Here is a 24,856-nt window from a genome sequence, read left to right as displayed (position 1 = left end):
TGTATGATAATAAATTTGGAAAAAACTATATTACTATACTTTAACAACATATAGAATTTAGATGCCCTAATGGGTATTTTCTCCAAAATGGCATCTTGGAAAGATATGTTGTCATTCCTTTGCTTTAATGATCAAAAATAGCTTACATTTTCCTCTTTTGCAAATAATTAAGTTCCATTTCTTAGGACATTCTTCTGAGTATTCTTAATAGTGGCAAATAATTTATTCACTGAGGATGGATTGAATGTTTGCTAACATACAAAAGTTAGAGGCACTTCTGGTAAATAAAGTATGTGACTAGGGTGCATGTTACTGTTTGAATTAAAAATAAGAAATTATGGTTATCAAGGAATAAAATTGATCCATTGCGTTTAATAAATTGTCTATGAAAGCAGTCCCAAAAGAAGAGTTCCAAAAATGGTTAGAGAATGAAATAAACTATACTGTCCCTTTGTAACCACTTTTTTTTTTTTTTTGAGACAGAGTCTCACTTTGTTGCCCAGGCTAGAGTGAGTGCCATGGCGTCAGCCTAGCTCACAGCAACCTCAAACTCCTGGGCTCAAGGGATCCTTCTGTCTCAGCCTCCCAAGTAGCTAGGGCTACAGGCATGCATCACCATGCCTGGCTAATTTTTTCTGTATATATTAGTTGGCCAATTAATTTCTTTCTATTTATAGTAGAGACAGGGCCTCCCTCTTGCTCAGGCTGGTTTGGAACTCTTGACCTTGAGCAATCCGCCCCGCCTCGGCCTCCCAGAGTGCTAGGATTACAGGCGTGAGCCACCACGCCCCGCCTGTAACTACTTTTTAAAAGTATTCATTTGGATATAACATTTTTCTGCTCTTTGATAAAAGAAATTAGTTTAATTTCTTAGTAGTCACACTTTTTATATATGATGAATGTATACTTTCACCATTATTTTTTCTTTCAGTAGTTGAGGCTTTCTTAACAATAACTGTATTGAGGAAGATCTTTGTCAGAGACCAAAGGCACTGAATTCTATCATGTAAAATGGTTTATCTTTAAACATGAAATGACTTAGTTAAATTGCATTTGTTATCAAAGTGCTCTGGAGTTCTGCAAAAGGATGTTCTCCCTTAGCATTAGTGTTTGAAAAGTATTAAACTTGCATATGTTTGACAAGGTTTGCCCAGCTTTGTAGGTATTGTGGCCATGGGTCACCAACAGCAAAACAGCTGGTTGTTTACCTCCCTTTGATGACTAACACTTCAGACTTTGCCCTGAGAGGTCTCCATCTCTGACAGTCTCACTGACTTTCCCTTATGCAGCCCAGTCAGTACTGGAAGAGAATCCCTTCACGCCTTTTTTAGGAATGGCCAACAGGGGCTACTCAAACATTGATAAAAAGTATTCTTCTCTTTTGAAAGTATATAATGTTATTTTTTTCTCCGGAGCAGAAGCTCTAAGAGGTAGTATTCTTATTAATACTAGTAATAGTATTATTATTATTATTGCTATAATCTTAGGTTTATGTAAAGTATTTCACTCTTAGTTACATTTCATTAATTGCTGTTAAGAACTCATAAATTCCTAGACTCTGAGGACAAAGATAAAATCCTTGTTTTGGGAGTTAATAAGCAGAGCAATATGTTTTCAAGAAACAAAATTATTTCATATTAAAAATATGTGTATGTATAAGTTGTAGGGACAGGTTTAGTTTATCTTGGGTCTAATAAAATCTTAAGAAATTTTTTTTCAAGAAGAGTTGTCAGTTTTCCCTTTATTAATTCACTTTTTATTTTTATTAATTCACTTTTTATTATTAATTCACTTTTATTCCCTGTATTAATTCTGCACTTTTCACCCTCCTCTTCAGACTGGTTTGATGACTCAGCCCAGAAGGGCAAACAGTGCTGGCAGACAAATCCATGCTTAGGAACACTCACCTGGGTTTTTCCAGGAGTAGCTAGCACCAGTGTTGGAAAAAGTCATTACTTTAAGTGTTCTTTTACCATTATTTTGCCATCCTCAAAGACATCAGGCATTTTACCAGCATTTTTAAAGTTAAACATATAGAAGATTGAATAAAGTAAGTTTTTTGCTTTGAAGACATGTAGTTAATACTGAACAAAGCTTAAAAATCATTCTTTGGGTCATGATCTTACAAGTAAATGGGCTCTTGGATTTAAATTAGATATTTTCTAAAATGTATTGCTTTTAGATGACCAGAAGTTTTTTGTTTGTTTTTATATAAAGTTAATTGTACTCTAGTACTCTAAACAGTGTACTAAGCAGAGTTGTACCTTTTAAAGGATATTATACAGAATACTTGGGCTAGAAATGAAATTATCTTAAAATGTAGATAATATTTGATACCAAATAGCATATTCAAGAGTATGTTTAAACCAATTTGGAGGTTTAAAAATATTTAATTTCTGGTTATGTAATTTCTAAGTCAGATCAATAATTTAAAGTAAAAAAAATGACTTGAAGTTTTTATTAATAATAATGTTTCTTTTTTATTTAAAGGTATGAATAACAGTGATGAATTATTTGAGAGGTAAATATCTTGAGTAAATTTAGTTTCACTTAAAGTTGGGTATAAATATGTGTTCTGGAAATTTTGTTGTTCACATGTGTGTGAACTTTTACACTGTCCATCATTTCATGGTGTGAAGGAATACAGTAAGTTTCCACTGGGAATAGGATGTTTTAAGAAATTGAAGATTATTATATCCCTTACTGTTTAGTACAGGTAATTAAAATACAATAGGCTATCATTGCTACATTATCTTTTACTAAATATGTATTAAATTTCAGCAGGCAGGACCTGTTGAGGTTTTCTCATGGGCCTTATATTTGCTTTTTTAAGAGAACCTACTTAAGTCATTAATTATCAGTGGTTAGGTTTTTCCACTGGGAGTTACTAGGATTACAGAAATAGAAGGAACACTAAATATATGTTTATTATTTTGTATTCATTTATTACATGTTCATTTTTGCTTAATCTAAGTAAGTTGTAGATACTGATTTATACTTCTCAAATTACATTTACAAATGAAGTGTTTCAGAAGATCCACTCCAGATGACTGGATTGACTGATATTGCAGACATTATTGATGACCTTATAACTAAAGATGGAATTTCCAGTGAAGAGCTTGGCTTAACAGAACAACAAGCTAGGAATATGTCCAGGTAATCCCATTTATAATGTTTATGGTTCACGAATGTTCAAATTTGGCGGTATTTTGATAATGATTTTTATGGAAGCTTAAAATAGATTTTTTTGTGTGCCTAAATACATTTTGTGATGTGTATGTGTCATTTCTCCCTCTTCCCCAACAACTATAGTATATATCTGTATCCTGTGAGTTTTCCCAAGGTGTCTTCACTCTAAATCCAACATGCCTTTAGTCCTATCTCTTATTAGAATTAATTAATGATGTAGTTCCTGGCACTTTACCCTAAATATTAACCCTTAGAATACATTTAAATAGCATTTCCTTGGAGCATTAGGTTAAAATGTTTCTTTACAATCTTCCTGTGTCAGGAACTGGTCCCTGATAGAATGAAGGCTGACTCTTCTACTGATGCTTCCTCATGATACATATACTCTTGGTTTGTTTATATAACATAGTCCGCCTTACAAATAGCAGCTGTACTTCTTTATTTCCTAGTTCACTTCCACTTACTACCTCAGTGAAAATGCAGTGTATACTTAAACTTACAAAACTGTTGGCAGGAAATAGTATGCCAAAAAAAATTAAAAATACTATTTCTGTTTAATTAGTGGAATTTATCTGCTATATTATATATGACCTTGTATCAAGACCATGTAAACTCTAACTTCCTAAGCTAAACACATTTAGTTACCTTCAGTTGTTTTTTAAGTTAATTATCATGTTATCAACAATAGTCTATTAAATGTCAAGAATTAGAATAAAAATTAAATATGGTTTCTGCTCTTGGAGATAGACTGTAAGACCAAGTTATATCAGTGCTGTGGGAGCTCAGAGGAAGAGAGTCAGCTAAAGAAGGCAGCTACACTAGTTCTGGATTTGAACCATATCTAAAAGGATCAGTAGAATTCATGTGGCTGATAATTGGATAATTGGGAGAAAAGGTGTTCTAAGCAGAGAGAAGATAATACACGAAGATGTGAATGGCAGTCACAAACAAGGAATTAGATATGGCTAGAGTTTGTGCATTAGAAGGGGAAAGTACGACAAAATGGGCGGGGACAAGAGGCACTCATTGAGCTCAGTCTTTCTATGAGGAGTATGGGAGTCAGCAAAGGACTTTTACTGAAAATAGGAGCCAGTTAGAAGTCTTGCTTCAGTAGTCTAGAGATGAGGTGAATTAGAAGGGAGAGTATAGCGCAATAGCTGTGAGGCTCTCAGGAGGTGAGAATGACAGCTTTTCTACTTGGATGACGGAGTTGATAATGATTTCTTTAGCAAGATAGAGAATGCAGTTTTAGGTATAAGGCGCCAGGAGAACGTTTTGTTGGTAGTATTCATTGGTACATTAGATTTAAGTCCTCTGAGAAGCACATAGGATTTTGACAAGCAAGAGATTTATTTAGAGAAAAGGCAAATAAATTGGAGGGAAGGGGGAAAGATGCCATACAAAGTGGGGACAGCTTCATACTGCAATGCTGATATGGGTCTGATTCTGTGCTGGTGATCCCTGAGATCACCCCCAGGTTCAGTGGTTCACTAGGAGGACTCACAGAACTTGGCATATAGTCATATTGATGGCTAGAATTTAGCACCGCAAAAAGATTCAAAGCAATATCAGCAAAGGAAAAATGTACATGGAGTAAATTCCAAGGGAAATCAGGCAGAAGCTCCCAAGAATCCTTTCTCAGTGGGATCACACAGAACACACTTAATTCCTGCAGCAACAAATTGTGACAACACATATGAAATGCTGTCTACCAGGCAAGCTCATTAGAGACTCAGTGCACAGGGTTTTACTTGGGGGTGTTGCCTGACATGTACCAAGATTCCAGACTTCCAGAAGGAAAGCAGGTGTTCAGAATAAACCACATTGTTTGTATTTGTGACCCACCTTCCATGTAGGATGGTGTCTTCTTCACCCACCGGGTGATGCATCTGCCCCAAATCTCCATCTTGCACCACCGGTTTTCTCAGACCACTCCTAGTATCACTTGCATTAGTTTGGATCCTCCAAGAAGAAGCCAAGATGAGATTAGATATACAAGAAATTTATTGAGGGTAGTGGAAGTACCTGTGAGAGGAATAAGAAAAAGAAAAAAACAGAAGCGAGGAGAAGCATCAGACTACAATATTGGTATGAGGCCTCTGTGACAGAGACAGGGAAAGGAAGAGGGTTGGAAGACAGAGTGTGGTACATTCTTCTAAGACTATTTCAGCCAGGTCAGTGTAAGACCTTGAGCCAAAATCACCCGGTGTATCACCTCTGTCTTGCAGGAATGGGCCTGCTGCAGTGTTCCTGCCATGCTTAGTCATCAGGTTGGGCCAGACCATGGGAAATATGGCAGGGGTCTGGGGGTGGGGACAAGAGGCACTCACTGAGTTCAGTCTTTCTATGAGTAGTATGGGAGTCAGCAAAGGACTTTCACTGGAAATAGGAGCCAAGTCAGCAATAGGGCTTTCACTGGAAATAGCCCCATGTGTAAGGGCTAGATGGGGTTAGATCCAGAAGGGCAGCAGTTGAAGTCATCTCTGTATTATAAGTTTTGAAAGTTATTGAGATAGTTCAGGGAATAAATTATAAAGAAATCTAAAATGGAACCTTTAAGACATTAATATCAAAGTGGTAAGGAGAAAAGAAAGGAGACAATATAGGAAACTACATAGTGTTTTGAGAATTAGGAAAAGACCCAGGTAAGATAGAGTTAAAAGAAAAAGGGGAAAGAGTTTAAAGCAGCAGTCCTCAACCTTTTTCACACCAGGGACTGGTTTCATGGAAGACAATTTTTCCACAGACCGGGGGTGAATTTGGGGGAGATGGTTTCGGGACGATTCAAGTGCATTGCATTTATTATGCAGTCAAACCTCTCTGCTAATGACAATCTGTATTTGCAGCTGCTCCCCAGCACTAGCATCACCACCTCAGCTCCACCTCAGATCATCAGGCATTAGATTCTCATAAGGAGCATGCAACTCAGGTCCCTTGCATGCGCCATTTACCGTAGGGTTCTCACTCCTGTGAGAATCCGATGCCCCCGCTGATCTGACAGGAGGCGGAGCAGATGTGGTGATGCAAGTGATGGGGAGCAGCTGTAAATACAGATGAAGCTTCACTTGCTTGCCCGCTGCTCATCTCCTGCTGTGCAGCCCAGTTCCTAACAGGCCGTGGACAGTCCATGGCCTAGGAGTTGGGGACTGTAGGTTTAAAGCAAATGATATTAAGAAGTTGTTCGTGAACTTTGAGACCATTTTCAGTGGATTTCAAGGAAAGATTGGAGTGAGTTGACTAAAGATCATAAGTGTATACGACTTTCAAGATGGAGCAAAATCTTTCCAAATGAATAGTATTTAGTCATGATATTTCTTACCTGCACAACAAATTTAAGGCAAATGATGCCTTGCTTATTAAATTCCCCAGAATTAAGCATTCTTCTGGCAGACATCCACAAAGAACTGAGAAGGAGAGAAGAGAGATTCAAGTATGGATGAAAAGAAAACAAAAAGAAAGAACGGCAGAGTATCTAAAGGAGCTGGCTGAAAAGAGAGAGCAAGAACATAATCCTTTCTGCCCTAGAAGCAATCCAGTAAGTCTGCAGTATGGTAATGGAATGATCACAGAATATGTGTAGTTTTTTCCTGGCAAATATTTGAGAAAAAGGTTAACATATTAGGTCATTAAATACGAAATGTCTAATTTCAAATCAAAAGTGTAGTTTATTATATCTCAAACAAGAAGTAGTATAGTTAATCAAAGTATGAGCCTAAACAGTGGACACAGATTTGCCATCCTAACAGTAGCTTGTTTATGCCAGCAGCAAAGAAGCCTAGAGAGCAAGTAGTGATAATATTACGAAAGTGTTTTCCATAGCCTGTTGAGAATTGAATATTTTTCCTTGCAAAAAGTGGTCCAGAGCCTTTAAGAAGTGGTAGTCAGTTGGTGCAAGGTCTACTGAATATGGTGAATGACAGTGTTTCCAAGGCCAGTCTCTGTAGTTTGAGCAGTGTTTTTTTGTTTGTTTGTTTTGCAACATGTGGTCTTGCAAGAAGATTGGCCTGTCTCTATTGTGTAATCTCAGCTGCTTAATCCCAAGCATCCTCATCATTTCATCCAGTTGGTTGCAGTAGACATCCAATGTAATCGATTGACCAGATTTCATGAATCTGTAGTGGAGAATACCAGTGCTGGACCAGCAAACAGACACCATTAACCTTTTTTGATGAATATTTGGTTTTGGACTGTGTTCCGGCACTTCATCTTTATCTAACCATTGTGCCAAATGCTTGCAATTGTCAGAAAGAATCCATTTTTCATCATACATAACAATACAGCATAGAAATGGTATACCTTTATGTCATGACTGTCTCAAAGCTTACCTTTCTTTGCTGTTTCTTTTCTGACAGTCATTTAAATCATAAGGTACCCACCTATCCAGTTCTTTACCTAGCTGATTTGTTACAGTGGTCCAGTATTGTTGGAATAGGAAAATGAAACCTGATGCTAATTTATGGATAGGTTAAGATGGATTTGCTTCTGTTACAGCTTTTGGCTCATCATTACCCACCTTGTTCCCAGGTTGCCCACGTGGCTCATTTTCAAGATTAAAATCACCAGAATGGAACTTCTGGAACCATCCATGTACTATGTGTTCATTAGCCACATCCTTCTGAAACACTTCACTGATACTTTGAACTGTCTGTGCAGTATTGGTTCCACAATGGAACTCATATTCAAGAGTAACATGATTTTTTGCTTATCTATACATTTACAAAAGTTGGTCTAAAAGAAATTGAAAGATAATCACAAGCCAGAAACCATGGGTTTGAAATAATGAGGATGTACCTTCACAATAAAAATAAAACAAGTGTCAAAGTGAAAATGTCAGAGATATCAACTGTCATACTTAGCACTTACAGAAATCAGATATTTCATACTTAGTGACCTAATACTTTGGATGTTTCTTATTTGGCAGATAGAAAAATCATCATTTTAAGTCAGGAAAAGTTAAGAAATTACCTTAAAATGTATCAGGATATTGTGCTTGATTGATGAGAATTGAACTATGTTCTCTTGAACTATCATAAATAGTTTTTTCTCCCCCAGGCTAATTATGGCTCTGGCATTTTAAGAAGAGGAGGTTGAGTGACTGGGTGATCAATTGGAAGTGTTCCTTTAATTTTCATTGAGAGTTAGTGGCAGTTGAAATAACCGTGTATTAAAGCCATTTTTAAAACTCAGTTTTCTATCCATAAGTTTACAGTGAATACAGAAAAAAAAAACCAAAAACTATGGTCCAATCATGTACCAGCAGAACAGTGGCACTTCTGTCTGTGTGTGATTTTTTTTTTTTTTAATACAGCCTTTTAAACTGTCAGCATGTATTTACTTACTCCTGAATATTGACATCACCATGGCTAGCTCAAGAGCAGTTTTCTTCAAACAGTGAAACAAAGCAGTCTTACTTTAATAGTCACAATAGTATGAAAATACATTTAGGTTACAGTTTATCTTTTACTTTGTAATCAGAAGTAAAATAAATTGTTAATATAATAGCTCTTCATTTTTTCAGCATCATTAGGAGAACAAATTCTTTATGTGAATTTTCCAAATAAGGCTGTCCCATTTAAACACCATGTAGAGCTGGGTGCAGTGGCTCAAGCCTGTAGTCCTAGCACTCTGGGAGGCTGAGGTGGGAGGATTGCTCGAGATCAGGAGTTCAAAGCCAGCCTGAGCAAGAGCGAGACCCCGTCTCTACTAAAAATAGAAAGAAATTAATTGTCCAACTAAAAATATATAGAAAAAATTCGCCAGGCATGGTGGCGCATGCCTGTAGTCCCAGCTACTCGGGAGGCTGAGGCAGAAGGATCGCTTGAGCTCAGGAGTTTGAGGTTGCTGTGAGCTAGGCTGACGCCACGGCACTCTAGCCCAGGCAACAGAGTGAGAATCTGTCAAAAAAAAAAAAAACAAAAAAAAAAACAGGTAGTACAAAAGTAGGTGAACTATTATTTAAAGTGTGTAATTTACTTACCTGCCTCTGAAAAGAGCATATTGGTGTTTAATATAGCATTTTCTTGATAGCTGTGGAGACATGGTAGTGACCCTCATGGATACTGAGGTACATAACTAGAATCTTTTTTTTTTTTATTTTTTTATTTTTTTATTTTTTATTTAATTCTTAACAGCATCTCTAACAGTTGGACATAACTAGAATCTTAAAGTGCATGCATGTATGTAAGCATGTGTGTATGTGTGTGTGTAACCTCCTGTGAAGAATGGGTTCAGACATTGCCTTTCCTGCCAATGACGTAAATACCCAAGATGGTTATCCTATATCCGGATTTAAAATAAATTAACTCAGAGGGCATAAGGCATAAGACTCCTTAGTTCATAGACTTTGTGACATCTCATTCAAGATTGCAAACACTTGTTTCTTTATTTTTAACATCTATTTAGGTAAAAAGATGGCATTAGTGATGGATTAATGTAATTAAAAATTTCATTTGAATTTCTATCATATATCAAAAAGAGCTTTAATTTGTTACTGACTACTTCTCTATAGGATCTCGAGAAAGTAAATTCACTTCTGTGTGCCAATTTATATATATATCATTGTGTATGAAAAGATTTAATCTCACATGTAACTCATGACAATAATTCTTAATGTTTTGGGATAAGATGTGTGTGTCATTTGTTGTTTGCCTTCTGGTACATAAATTTTGAAGAGTTTACAAGTCACAATGAACTCACTGCATCAGGTTTTGGATGAACATTTTAAAACATCAGAATGATGATTGTAAATGCTGATGACTCAATTTCTGCTTTATTAACAAAGCTCTTAGTGAGATTAATCACAAGATTGAGTACAGAATATAGGTGTTTTCATTCCTAACATGTTCCTGTTTTCCATTTTAAGCAAAGCTAATAAGGTTCTCCCCTTTGAGAAAATATATTGATTCAACTAGTAAAATACAGGGTGTCCCAAAACCATATTTAGGGAAAATGGGAAATTGTAGCTAAATGTACCTTTATTTACAAAATATTCATTCATTACAGAATTCTTCCTTTGTATGGAGACTTTTGGGATACTTTATAAATTTTGCATTCCATTTATTAAATTGGATTTTACTTTAATTGCATGATGCTTAATTTAACATATTCATGTTTTGTGCTAGGGTGGAAAGATTCATCAAATATGACAGTATTTTGTACTGCTTTCTATAATAGCAGAATTATGTCTAATGGTTTAATTATTTGTATTGAACAATAATGAATTAACTGGATATTTCTTTTGCAGTTTTACATGACTTCAAGGGAACTCAGACTGAGACAAAAGAGGAAGCATGAAAAAGACAGGTGAGTTTTGTAGCTATACCCTGAGTATTCTCGCTAGCTTGCTTATCCTAGACATAGATAAAGCCTTAGGAATTCTGTTTTCACAGTAGTCTCTTTTTTGTTGATAAACAGAAAATTATGAGAGATACCACTGCCAGGAAAATAATGAGACTCACTTGCTTTTTAGGAATTTGTTTTCAAATATTATTTGTTTCATTCAATTTTTATGATTTTTATTTCTGCTATTCTCCTCCCTTTCCTAACCCAAATATGTACGTGCATTTGGGAAATATTCCAAAGGCTAGAACTACAAATACCTTTAATAATACCACCTAATTATTTTCAGAAATCTGATGAACAGAAGAATTTGAAAAGCATTGAAAACAAATTCTAGGTGTCTTGAAACATCATCTTCCATCGAGAGATATAAGCTGAAAGTGACTCTTTTAGTAAATAATCTTTAATTCTTTTTCTAAAGATTGCAGCTCTCTGAAAACTTTAGTCGTCGAATCTCACAAGCATATGGTCTGATGAATGAGCTATTGTCTGAATCAGCACAACTACCAACAATTGCACCGAAACCATTGCCTAACAAACTCAGCACTACTCAACTGTCCAGATGGCAACACTGCCCTTCTCCAAGAGGGTAAGCCACGGGTTGGCATATATTATTTGGCAACATCATGTCAGGCCTAATAAGAAGAAATGCAGCACTTTTGTGACCCAAGTTCAGTGTATTTGCATCTACCCTGCTTAGAGTTATGATGATAAAGTGAAGAAAAAATAGCCCCATAATTAGGTCTGTATATGTTGATAGAATCATCAAGGAAAAAGGTAAAAATAGTACCAAATTTCTAACTAAGCTAGCAAAGCACTTCAGTATACCTGAAATATGAAATTTGATATCTGTTGAGTCCTGTTTCCTTTGCCTTAGTGTTTGGTTAATATTTGCTTCTGGAATTTGCCTTGTAACTGCTCTCCTTGTTTCTCCACTTGGCATAGTCACTCTTGCAGAAACAGCCAGTCCCCATCGATTCTCCTTCTGCTACCCATCCCCTACCCAGTTATGCTCATTCACTTGTAAATATTATTATGTATTTCACCTTCATCACCTGCAGAGGACTTGGATATGAGTTCATTAGGCAGTAATTAATGAAACATAGAATGCTGAAGAAATGTGCCCAAGAATAAAATTTCTTATATATGGCAAACAAACATGCAAAATGTTATCTGTTGGTAATACATAAGGGGAACATGAGTTAGCAGTAGAGTGTTGTTTAAAAGTACCACCTTTGGCAAAATAAGTGATTAGAATTATAATCAATGTATAATTTCAGAGTCTGGAGGAAATCCTACCAACACAAACCAAGAAGTAGTCAGATTACTTGTATGTGTAGTTTTGAGTTTACTTAAAATACCAGAGATTCCCCTTAAGTCTTTTCTAGGACAAAGCAGGGAATTAAATATATAAATGACTTCCAAATATATGGATAATTCAAAATGGGTAGAGAGGTAACCACAAACAATCTCTGTGGTAAAAACAAGATTTGAGATATGAAATAGAATAATTTATTGAGGATTATTATATATTAAATGTATCACTGAAGTACAGAATAAGCAGTGTCAAGTAAATGTATTAATCTGGGCTATAATTTAGGCTATTTTTTATGTCAATAGATTAAATGTGTTTTGTTACATGTATGCATTGTACCATGTTGAAGTCAGGACTTTTAGTGTACCCATCAAGAGAATAGTGTACATTGTACCTGATATGTAAATTTTTATCCCTTACCCGCTCCTTAGTTCTCAGTGTCCATTATACCACTTTATAGCCGTGCATTCCCATCATTTACTTCCCACTTATAAGTGAGAACATGTGGTGTTTGTTTTTCCATTCCTGGAGTACTTATTTAAGATGGTGGTCTCCAGTCCTGTCCAAGTTGCTGCAAAAAATATTATTTCATTCCTTTCTATGGCTGCGTAGTACTCCCTGTATGTGTGTATATGTGTGCATGTATGTACATGTAAGTACACACATGCTACATTTTCCTTATCCACTCATCCGTTGATGGGCACTTAGGTTGATTCCATATCTTTACTATTGTGAATTGTGCTGCAATAAACATACAGATACGAGTGTCTTTTTTGTAAAATAACTTCATTTCCTTTAGGTAGATGCCCAGTGGTGGGATTGCTGGTTTGAATGGGGGATCTCCTTTTAGTCTTTGAGGCATCTCCATGCTGTTTTCCATAGAGGTTGTAATAATTTACAGTTCCACCAACAGTGTTTAAGGGTTCTTTTTTACCACATCCACACCAACATCTTTGGTTTTCTGATTTTTTGATAATGGCCATTCTAATTGGGGTAAAGTGGTATTATATTGTAGAAATGCTTCCTTTCCTTTCTTCTCCTCTCCTCTCTCCTCTGCTTTCTCCTTTTTCCTTCCCTTTCTCCTTTTTCCTTTCCTTTCTCCTTTTTCCTTTTTCCTTTCCTTTCCTTTCAGATAGGGTCTCATTAAGTTACCTAGGCTGGAGTACAGTGGCAGTCAGGTGCAGTCACAGCACACTACAGCCCCAAACTCCTAGGATCAAGCAATCCTCCCACATCAGCCTCCCCAGTAGCTGGGACTACAGGTGTACACCACTAAGCCCAGCTTAATTTGAGCTTTTTAAAATATTAAAGTGTATCACTGATATAAGATTCTAAGGATATAATAATTTATGTAATTTCTGTTTTAGAGAGAATCAACATGGTCACAACTGTCCATTAAATCGACCTAGAAAAGTCAAATATATATCCAAACCAAGTTGTACCCATAAGGGAAAACCTTTTGGGCAACCTCAAGGCTCACCTTCATCACGTGGTAAGACTTTAAAGCTTTTTTATCTCGTGTGATTTGCACCTATTCCTTTAAAGTTGTGTTTTCATTAGTAAAAGCTGTAAATCTTAGTAAAAAAGGAATTCTTATTTCAACAGAATACAAAGGATTGATAAAGACTTGGCTGTACTGAGATTTTTGTTGCTTTGAAATAAAAAGGCCCTAGGAATCTTTTTAACCTAATGGCCTTTAGAATTTGAAGTCAGTGAATTAGATATAACTTATTCAGGGGTCTGTTTCTTTTTTATGTCTGGCTAAAGATGTAGATATTTATACAAATCAAGTTCTGATAGATTGCAGAATGGATATATCACAGAAGAGGAATGCTAAGAAGCTCAGATTGAAATAATATCATGTTTTTACCCATTAAACAATCTTTTCCACATTTGAAGATATATATTTATTGCCAGACTTTCTTTAGTTAATTTTGCTATATTTGCATTTTGATTACTAAAGTAAAATATAGTTATTTATAAAATGATTATAAATTAAAAATGCATAATAGCTGACATAAATGTATGCAATAAAAAATGTATAGCAATAACTAACTTATATGCCAGATTCTGTTTAAGCTCTTTAATTACAACCTTTTGAGATAGGTGCTATTATGTTCCCATTTTAACAATGAGGAAACCACGGCAGAGAAAGCTTAAATAACTGTCTAAGATCAGATAGCTAGGAAGTGGTAGAGCCAGAATTTAATCTCAGGCTGGATTACTTAGAACCAACACTTCAGTATGCTGATTCAATGTAGAAAATTGAAACTTCCAGAAATTCCAATCCTTTAGATAAAATCCAAGTTTGGTTAACTCTTGGTGTTTGATTACAAAAGAAAATACTGCTCTTAAATTAAAATTTCAAAAGAGTAAACCATGCTTTCTTTTGTTTTGTAAATTTTATTTTACACCTGATACATTGGCCAAAATTAAACAAAAGAATATCTAAAATTGCCAAGTTTTAAAAACCTGAACCATGGTTTCTTAATATCTGATGAAAAAGGCTTGAATTATATGAAAATATGTCTTTCTCTTGTATCTGTCCAATTTCAGGCCTTTATTTTTACCTCGCACTTTGACTGTTGTAGCCACAGTCCATCCTTCTCGTCTCACCTGCCCTTGCTGGATTACACTTGACAAGTTTTTCCTGCTACTGTTTGGCCAAAAGGCCCTTAGTAACTCTCACACCCACGCAGATACATTTAGACCCACTACCAGGCATTCAGGGCATCCTCTGTGTGTTCCCCTTCTGCCTCTGAGCCTCCTTTTCCTGTATAATCTATGCCGCAAAACAGCTTGTTTTCCAACTACGTGCCATGGTTTTGTGCTTCCTTTCCTCAGTTGCAATTCTCCCTTACACTTTGAAAGTCTCACTTCTGTGTCTTTGAAGACATCCCTAATCTTCATTCTTTAGTTCTTCTAACCTGATATATAATCAGTTTTAAGTTCTACATTCTCATTTCTAAATTGAGGGTAATACTTAACTTGCAAGGTTTCTGTGAATATTATAGATAAACGGTGGCTAACGCAGTGATTTTTTTGTCGTTGATCCCTTAACCACGTCTATGCCCTTCTTTCAAGCTTCAGCACTACAACAACAGGTCTGATGTTGTAATGACTCATATTTTTTATGCCCCATACTAGATTAAATTCTTTGGGCATAGCGACATTCTCCTACTAATTTTTGTGTTACTTCTCACACTGAACAAATGAGAAACACTTGAATAATTGGATTTTATTAACTTTTGCCTAAAAACAGCTATTTGTAGACAAATTATTTTTAAGGATATTAATGTGTGGATATTATAGTATCCATGTATAGTATAGTATACCATGTCAGAGAACAATACCATATACCTGGCTTTATAGCTAAGCTGTCACTTAGCTTCCCTAGACCATTAAGGCATAAAGAGGCAACTTGAGCCGAGCGCGGTGGCTCACGCCTGTAATCCTAGCTCTTGGGAGGCTGAGGCGGGCGGATTGCTCAAGGTTAGGAGTTCAAAACCAGCCTGAGCAAGAGCGAGACCCCGTCTCTACTATAAATACAAAGAAATTAATTGGCCAACTGATATATATATAAAAAATTAGCCGGGCATGGTGGCGCATGCCTGTAGTCCCAGCTACTTGGGAGGCTGAGGCAGAAGGATCGCTCGAGCCCAGGAGTTTGAGGTTGCTGTGAGCTAGGCTGACGCCATGGCACTCACTCTAGCCTGGGCAACATAGCGAGACTCTGTCTCAAAAAAAAAAAAAAAAAAAAAAAAAATTAAGAGGCAACTTGAGTGACTTATGGATACACCAACTTCTCTGATTGCCTCAGTAGTGCAGGCTCTGGCTTCCCTTGTTCTTGTGGCCTCTACACGCCCAGAACCCAAACATTTCACCTGCATTTGAAAGTTTGCCCCCCCCAGTACTGGGTTGGAATAGGGGAGAAACTCAGACATGACTGATCCCAGGTCTTTTCCTAGTCAAGGAGACGGATAACCTGAACTCAAAGAGGACAAGTTCAGTCATTGTATGCATGGGGAGGTGAGGCTCCATCAAGATTTTAAAATTCCCTGACATTTATCTGTAAAAGAACTGTTTTTCTGGACACACTTGTGAGTTTGACTATATGTTGCTATTTATCTGGAAAAGCAGTATGCGGTTTCTGGCTAACTTCTTCAGTGCTGCTTGCAAACTGTTAGCAGTCCTTTATTTGCTTAATTGTGCTCAGTTCTATCAAAAACAATATAAAACTCATACGATTGGTAACCAAGAGGCATCATAGGTGTAAGAAAAGAAAGGTTTAGGTTTTAGAATCATCCAGACCTAGGTTCATATCCTAGCTCTGCTGCTTACTTTGTGCCATCAGATAGGTTATTTAAAACCTACCTCATAAAGTTGTTGAGGATTATAAGTAAAACATTTTGCATAACATAGAGAGTAAGTGGTTGCTATTAACCTTTGAGTTTAGGAAACCTTATTTAATCATCCTCTTGATAAAATTTAATTTGGCATTTTTTCTAGGTGTTTACTGCTAGTAGGCTTATTATGTCCCTGGCTTTTCCAGTTGCCAGAGATTTTGTCAAAACACATTTGCCACTTGAAAAAGTACCATGGTTGTACTCTAAGGATACCAAGTCTCAAAGTAGAGTTTTCCCTTCCTCTGTACTTTTGTTTTCTTTGTTCACATATCCATATTCTTTTTTTTTTTTTTTTTTGAGACAGGGTCTTGCTCTGTCGCCCGAGTACAGAGGTGTCATCATAGCTCACTACAACCTCAAACTCCTGGGCTGAAGTGATCCTCCTGCTCAGCCTCCCAAGTAGCTGGGACTATAGGCATGTACCACCATGCCTGGCCGAGTTTTTCCATGTTTTTTTGTAGAGACCGGTGTCTCGCTCTTGCTTAGGCTGGTCTTGAACTCCTGGCCTCAAGCAATCCTTTTGCCTCAGCCTCCCAGAGTGCTAGGATTATAGGCGTGAGCCACGAGCCTGGCCTCTTTGTTCAAATAATCCACATTTCCTAGGCCTTGCTGTAAGGAAAGCTTGGTTAGCAGAGTCAGAGCTGATCAGGAGAACATTTCTGTCCTCAACTTACAATATGATATGTGAAAAATCATGGATACATACAGAAGGTTAAAAAAGTTATGTGTATAGGAACTTCCACTTTTACCATATAAAAAAAAGCTGATGGAGCAGCAGTGAGAAAGGTTGTGCAGTCTCCAGTTACCTTCCAAAAAGGTAAAGGATAAAGAATAGGAAGTTCTTAAATTTAATACCACATTTTAAAAAATCATAAATCACTCTTAGAATTTCAAAATAGCCTTCAGAATGAAAGGTATGGCTGTGTACTACAGTGGTTCAGAGACAAGACTTTGGATTGCTTTTTGGAATCCTAGTTCACCAATTACTCCGTAACCTTGAGCAAATTTCTAACCCATTTATGTAAGCCTTAATGTTCCCACCTATGAAATAGATTATAATAGTGAGGATGTATGTAACAACCCTGGTAAGGAGGCAGGGCAGCTATTATCTCCATATCACAGCTAAGGAAACTGAAGCTTAGAGAAGTTAAGTGACCTGCTCAGATCTCCCTAGAACAATAAATACAGTAGCTAACAGCTATAGAACACTTACTCTATGCCAAGCATTGTGTTAACACCTTATGTGCATTATCTCACTTAATCCTCAAATATATCCAATGAGGTCTGTGGAGTTATCACCATTTAAAGAAAAGGACTAAATCTGATAGGGATAATGGTGAAGAGAAAGCACTAATTTATATGTACTATTAAAATGATGAGGGCTGGGCGTGGTGGCTCACGCCTGTAATCCTAGCACTTTGGGAGGCCGAGCCAGGCGGATTGCTCAAGGTCAGGAGTTCGAAACCAGCCTGAGCGAGACCCCGTCTCTACCAAAAATAGAAATAAATTAATTGACCAACTAAAAAATATATATATACAAAAAATTAGCCGGGCATGGTGGTGCATGCCTGTAGTCCCAGCTACTTGGGAGTCTGAGGCAGTAGGATTGCTGAGCCCCGGAGATTGAGGTTGCTGTGAGCCAGGCTGACGCCACGGCACTCACTCTAGCCTGGGCAACAAAGTGAGACTCTGTCTCAAAAAAATGATGAGAAATGTGAAGTAATTAGCCTAGTCCTGCTACTCCTTTCCCCACTGCTACCTCCTTTGAAGATCCATCTTTCAGTTTACCACATCTCTCTTCAGCTGTATCTAATCTGCTATTTAACTCATTTATCAAGTTTTTAATGTCAATGGATATATTTTCTAGAAGGTGTATTTTGTTCTTTTTCTATTCTTTCCTCCATGTATGAATTAAAACTCAGGCTTCTAGTAATTAGGATTAATTTAAATCCTACAAGCATCATTTCCTGTGCTTTTAATTTTATAATACCAAGCTAGTTTTTTTTTCCTTCTTTCAAAGTCTCTCTTATTTTAATCTTCTGTAAAATATTTTCTAGTTTAGAGTGCTAAATAGCTTTTTTATTCTTTTCTAAGCAAATATCTAGCAGTATCTAATTCAACAGATAAAATGCTCCAAAATACAATGCTGCCCTCCAAAACAGTTGAAATTATATATACATTTATATTATTATTTTTGAAAGCTCTAGAGATCCAGGATTTTGTTTTTTTCAAGTGGATTATGATCTAACATGAGGCTTTCTCCAAGAAAGCCCTCAGTTATTGTCCAAGAAATTGTATATGGCTCTAGGTTTCTAGCTTAAATACTTAGCTAGACTGTGGCCCCCTAATTGCCACAAGTAGGGCAAGAGGAGGAGCAGGGTTTCCTTTTTGGGGTGGGGGAGGTAATGGGTTTAGTTTTATTCAGTTTCAAATTTCTCAGGCTAGACTATGTAGATTGTTTGGCAATATGTTGTGAAGAAACTGAGGGGCAGTAACTGCTGCCCTACAGAAAAAGAGCACTTCCTCTCTGAGGGAAGCCACTGTACTTGCCAGCTCAGTTTCTAGTGTGGTGTTTCTTCCTGATACATCACTCATCTTTCTTTCACCTGAGAAAGCTATTATCATCCACACTGGGGCAGGAATACCCTACCTTTAAAAGGCTTTACATATGCTCAGTTGCATAGAATTTTTCTCATATCGTATTTTTATCTCAAGATTAGATATCCCAAATAAATCCTAGAGAAATGCATTATGATCTGAAGAGAAGGAAATTACACAGCCATCCCTGGGTAAAGCAAGATGAAAGAAAGCCAGTGATAACCTCTCAAGATTTGTAGATACCCCACAGGGGAAGGTTTATCCTGAAATGTAGGACTGTTAACCTTAATTTCAGCAGATTTGGTGGTGGGTTGATTTTGTCATTCTTTCTAGATGGCAATAATTATCCTCATTTGACAAAATAAGAGTGCTAAAGCTTAGCTACCAAATTAATTGTAGTAGAGATGAAGTAGGATTAGTTGGTATTTGCTAATCTCTTGTTATAGCCTGAATACTAGAAGGAACAACTTCAGCACGGTGCTGCCAACTAGGAAGCTACTCTTGTGTTTATATTGCTTATCCACTTTTTGGTTTCTCTTTCAGTCTCATTTTTTCTGTGTTTTATCCACTACTTAACTTTTCTTCCACAGTGTGTGTTCATATGTACATTCCTGTTGTCTGCTCCTAGATTTTTTTTCAAAAAACTTTTAAAACTTTGTTTCTTATTAATATTTATTGAAATTATTTTAACATGGAACTTTCAGTTCCATGTCAGTGGCATCTAAAGATACTCAATGATGTCTTTAAGTGGCAGGAAAAAAGTCAAACCTTTTTCAACTAGAGCACAGTTCTCAATTGGATGTTAAGGTGTCAGATGCTACCACATGATGTTAACTTTGTTCTCTTTCAGACTCTTGGGGCTAGTCAAAAGAAAAATCCCTAAGCCCTCTTGTACTGCTGTGTCCCACCCCCTTTTGGCACTAATCCAGGAAGAAGCTTTTAGAAAGCTGCTGCCTTGAGGATCCAATTAAATAGATCCATTCCTCTTTTACTTACAGATATGAAGAGTATCTTAAGGGCTACTCTGAGTACTATTCTCCTTTCACCCTAAAGAGTAGAAAGTTAACACATTAGTTCAGGTTCTAGGGGTAGATCATCTCCACCATCTTGGGCAAATTACATAGCCTCTCTAAGCCTCACTTTCCTTGTTTTTAAAATGGGGACAATAACACTTTTCCCCACATGATTGTCATGAAGAGTATTAATTCAGCAACCATCCATTGAGCTCCTACTACATACCAGTCATGAACAACACAGACAGCAGCACATAAATAAGGGAGAGTGTGGCTGGTTAGGTGGAGCTACTTTAGCAAGAGTGGTTAAAGGTCTCTTTGAGAAGGTGATGCTGGAGTGAAGATCTTGAATGATGAAAGGAGATGGTTATGTAAAAGTATGACAGCAGTTCCAGGCAGAAGGAATAGTCAGTCAAAGTCCTGATACACAAAACAAACTTGGTATGACAGAAAAGATCAGTGTAGAAAAGTGGCCCAGAGATAGGGCTAGATACTGTAGGCTAAGGCAAGGAGTTGGATTTTACTCTGGATCCACTAAGATTCCATTCGAGGAAATTTAGCAGGAAGACAACATAATTTATATTTTAGAATATATGGGGGGAAAAGAATAGAAGAAGGCAGATAAGAAGAGAGGGACTGCTTGGTATTGGCTTGTAACACTGGAAATGTAAATCATTAGATTTGGGATATGTTTTGCTTTTTTAATTTATTTTTAATGTATTTTTTTAAATTTTTATTTATTTTTTTTTGGGGGGCGGCATATATTTTGAAGATAGACCAAATTAGGACTTGTTGATGGATTGGGTGTAGTATATATAAGAAAGAAGAATGAAGAACAAGTGGATTTTACCTGGAAATTTCCTGGGATGAGGAAGTTTAGGGGCAAAAATTAACAGTTTGGTTTTGCACAGGTTAAAGTTCAGATGTTTATTGTACATCCAAATAAAGGTGTCAAAAAGGCAGTTAGCTCTATCAAGCCGGAGGTACAGGTTTGAGAGAGCTGTCAACATGCGGATGATATGTAAAGCCATAGACCTAAACGAGGTCAGTTGGGAGGAGTTGAGATGTGTTAGAGGACCCAGAGACAAGGCCCGGGGGCACCCTGGTAGGTTAGTTTAAGGGGCCAAATGTAGGTAAAACACCTAGTGCATACCAAATGCCAAAATGTGTGCTGTTACTGTTTTAGTGAGTTTATTTTTTAGAGATATCCTCATCTTTAAGTACAGAACTTTAGTAGAGTCATAATATGCCTAGTGGGCCCAAAGTTCTGCACTTTTACCTTTTTCCCTTCTTCAGGGAGCCACATGACTGCTTATCGGGACCTGTATTTACTTCCATCTTACCCCATGTCTTGGGTCTTTCTTCTGGAGGTTACCTTGGTGAGGGGTAGAACATACTATAGCATTGACTTTGGAACATTTAAGTGTGTTAGATAGGGGACGTTCCTCTTACAGCCTTGTGTAGAGAAGCTTTATTGGTTAAAAGATTTGCTAAGCTGCTTGTGGACACTAGCTGGAATGAAAGTTTGTTTTCAACAAACACTGATATATGCAGTAAGGAAGAAAGGTCGATAACATCTTGTCACACTTACCCTGACGCCTGTGCCCAAAGGCAGATTGTATGGCCGAGCGCAGTGGCTCACGCCTGTAATCCTAGCACTCTGGGAGGCCGAGGCGGGCAGATTGCTCGAGGTCAGGAGTTCGAAGCCAGCCTGAGCAAGAGTGAGACCCCCGTCTCTACTATAAATAGAAACAAATTAATTGGCCAACTAATATACATAGAAAAAATTAGCCGGGCATGGTGGTGCATGCCTGTAGTCCCAGCTACTCGGGAGGCTGAGGCAGGAGGATTGCTTGAGCCCAGGAGTTTGAGGTTGCTGTGAGCTAGGCTGACGCCATGGCACTCTAGCCTGGGCAACAAAGCAAGACTCTGTCTCAAAAAAAAAAAAAAAAAAAAAGGCAGATTATAGGCATGATGCCTAGGTGAAGATGCCTAAAACATTGCTCCTAGTAAGTTTCCACAAAATTTTCCATAAAAGGCAAGAAAAACCTAGCTCTCTGAGTTCACCCATCTTTGAAGTCAAGACTTCTCCACAATCCTATTATATCTGTGGCCTCTCCTCCCTAGAGTCTTGTCCTAGAGATTAATTACCATTACTTTTCAAATTCAAAGAAGGCCAGATTCAATTTCCACCTCACACACTGACAGAACAGAAATTGTTAGAACCCTAAAGTGAACTACATCCAGACTTAATGATTTAAATATTAGGTAAAATGTGATTGCCTTGGCTTTGATGACAAAAGTCACAGTAAATTAACAAATGGATGAATGAGTCAGTCCTAATGTGTGCTTTGTTCTTATCCCTTAACAGGCTCTAATGCTCCATGTCGAAGTTGGCAGCATACAAAAAAACATGGATGTGCTGGGCTTATACCTCACACCAAGCCTGCGTGTACAGAGTACGAGAGAGAGGAGACTGTGGTGAGTCCCTGGATATTACCCTCAGAAATTTGTACAATCCTTCATGACAGTCACAATTCCCTTCTACAGGTAAGGACTGTTCCAGATTTTAGTTTATCTAGTGATTGCTCTGTGTTCTTCAGTGTCTTTTGTTTGTTTCTTTGGGTATGTAGAAATACTGAAAGATTGTTAGGTCAGTTTGAAATAGAGATTCAAAGCATCTACCCTTTATGCTAAGTTATCCAACATTTATCTTTCAGAATTCTCCTTGAATTTATATTTTCTTTTTAACTAAAATAACAACAAAAACATAAGAACAGTTCATTGTACTGTAAGTATTAAAATCCATTGTGTCCACTCCTTAGTTATGGTGCCAGCATCCTGTTTATCAGGTGATGTTCAGCTCATTGTCAATCCAGATGTACCTGGCAACCACAGCCCTGGATCCCTTCACATAACCTTTAGCCCTTTGATGTATGGGCAACTCTGGGACCTTTGGAAAGCTTAGTTCATGTTCCAGTTGTTTTCTTCATAGGGGCTAGGACCACAATTATCTTTTTTTTATTAGTATTATTATTCCTATTTCAGGATATTATGGGGGTACAAACATTTTGGTTACGTTATGACTTTGCCTCACCCAAGCCAGGATGTGAGGCATGCCTTTCTCCCATACAATACCCACCACAGCCATTGGTTGTGAGTTTACGCACCCCTACCCTCCCAACCCCCAATGAATATTACTACCACGTGAGCACCTTAGTGTTGATCGGTTAGTGCCAATTGATGGCAAGTACATGTGGTGCTTATTCTTCCATTCTTGTGATACCTCACTTCAGAGGATGGGCTCAAGCTCTATCCAGGATAATATAAGAGGTGCTAGATCACCGTTGTTTTTTGTAATTGAGTAGTATTCCATTGTATACATATACCATATTTTATTAATCTACTCATGGATTGAAGGGCACTTGGGTTGTTTCCACATCCTTGCAATAGTGAGTTGTGCTGCCATAAACATTTGAGTGCAGATGTTCCTTTGGGTAGATGCCTCGTAGTACTATTGCTGGATCAAATGGTACTTCTATTTTTAGCTCATTGAGGTATCTCCAAATTATTTTCCACAGAAGTTGTACTAATTCGCAGTCCCACCAGCAGTGTCAGAGTGTTCCTATCTCTCCACATCCTCGCAGCATTTGTTGTTTTGGGACTTTTTGATAAAGGCCATTCTCACTGGTGGTATCTCATTGTGGTTTTGATTTGCATGTCCCTAATGATTAGAGATGTTAAACATGTTTTTATGTTTGCTGGCCATTATAGTGTCTTCTTTTGAAAAGTTTCTGTTTATGTCCTTACTATCTTTTTAATTTGGTAGGACTTGTCACAAACTGAAGAGGAAGAACCAGAACCTTCTTTTGTGGTGGGTGGCATGGACAGCATTTCTGAGAGCACTGGCAGCATCCTTAGCAAGCTTGACTGGAATGCCATTGAAGACATGGTGGCCAGTGTGTAGGACAAGAGCCTGTCTGTCCACTGTGCCCTGGACGTGTAAGACCTGAATATTATTCTGTTTCCAAGTACAGGCCAGCACCTTAGTAATGTGGTTCTGAAATATTTGTGGGTTTTAGAGAGAGAAGCAATGAAGGAAGCAATAGGAATTTACCACCTGTAGCCATATTATTACCTGGGTTCGCCATTTTAAGAGGGAAAATAAACATTTCTCAATAACTCTGTCTTCATGGGGAAAGACTTAATTATAGATGTATTATATGTTTTTGCATTTGAATTAGTGTAATTTAAAAAGTGGTAATTACCTTTCAAGCCAAGTTTACATATTTAAAGTGCTTTCAATAAAAACTTTGTATTTCACTGCCTCTTTTACTACTCTGTTGAGTTTTGAGAAACAATATGGGTGCACCTGGGAGGAAGACAATCCTTTTTTTCTTTTTTTTGATTATTTTTATTTCGGTATATTACGGGGGTACAGATGGTTACGTATATTGCCTTTGCCCCACCAGAATCATAGCTTCAAGCATGTCCATCCCCCAGCGGGTGCGCACCACACCCATTAGGTATGTATGTACCCATCCTCTCTTCCCCCTCCCATCTGCCCAACACCTGATGAATGTTATCACTGTATATGCACTTAACTGTTCATTAGTTAATACCAATTTGAAGGTGAGTACACGTGGTGGTTGTTTTTCCATTCTAGTGATACTTCACTTAGTAGAATGGACTCCAGTTCATTTTATTAATCCACTCATGGATTAAAGGGTACTTGGGTTGTTTCTATATCTTTACAATTGTGAATTGTGCTGTTATGCGAGTGCAGATGTCCTTTTCATAGAATGTCTTTTGTTCTTTAGGTAATGCCGAGTAGTGGGATTGCTGGGTCAAATAGTAGTTCTACTTGTAGCTCTTTGAGGTATCTCCATATTACTTTCCATAGAGGTTGAACTAGTTTGCAGTCCCAACCAGCAGCGTACGAGTGTTTCTATCTCTCCGCATCCATGCCAACATTTATTGTTTTGGGACTTTTTGAT

The 24,856-nt window shown here is 37.4% G+C and overlaps 1 protein-coding gene across 2 annotated transcripts in view; it reads left to right on the top strand.

Moving 5' to 3' along the window:
* The window catches only part of CPLANE1 (ciliogenesis and planar polarity effector complex subunit 1), a 110,346-nt gene extending 86,164 nt beyond the window's left edge, over nt 1-24,182 (top strand). The window contains exons 46-53 of one of the 2 annotated variants that reach the window (XM_076007975.1): nt 2,491-2,521; nt 3,025-3,156; nt 6,559-6,724; nt 10,433-10,491; nt 10,949-11,116; nt 13,210-13,334; nt 22,231-22,340; nt 23,689-24,182. In XM_076007975.1, coding sequence (XP_075864090.1) covers nt 2,491-2,521; nt 3,025-3,156; nt 6,559-6,724; nt 10,433-10,491; nt 10,949-11,116; nt 13,210-13,334; nt 22,231-22,340; nt 23,689-23,826 — 929 coding nt within the window. In that variant the 3' untranslated portion in view covers nt 23,827-24,182. Of the gene's footprint in view, nt 1-2,490; nt 2,522-3,024; nt 3,157-6,558; nt 6,725-10,432; nt 10,492-10,948; nt 11,117-13,209; nt 13,335-22,230; nt 22,410-23,688 lie in introns of both variants that reach the window. The other variant, XM_076007974.1, reaches the window with a different exon arrangement.
* Nucleotides 24,183-24,856: the final 674 nt, after the last annotated feature.

This window comes from Microcebus murinus, chromosome 11, assembly GCF_040939455.1.
Source record: "Microcebus murinus isolate Inina chromosome 11, M.murinus_Inina_mat1.0, whole genome shotgun sequence".
NCBI lineage: Eukaryota > Metazoa > Chordata > Mammalia > Primates > Cheirogaleidae > Microcebus > Microcebus murinus.
The sequence above is the reverse complement of the archived record's forward strand: the minus strand, read 5'-3'. Positions and strand labels throughout refer to the sequence as shown.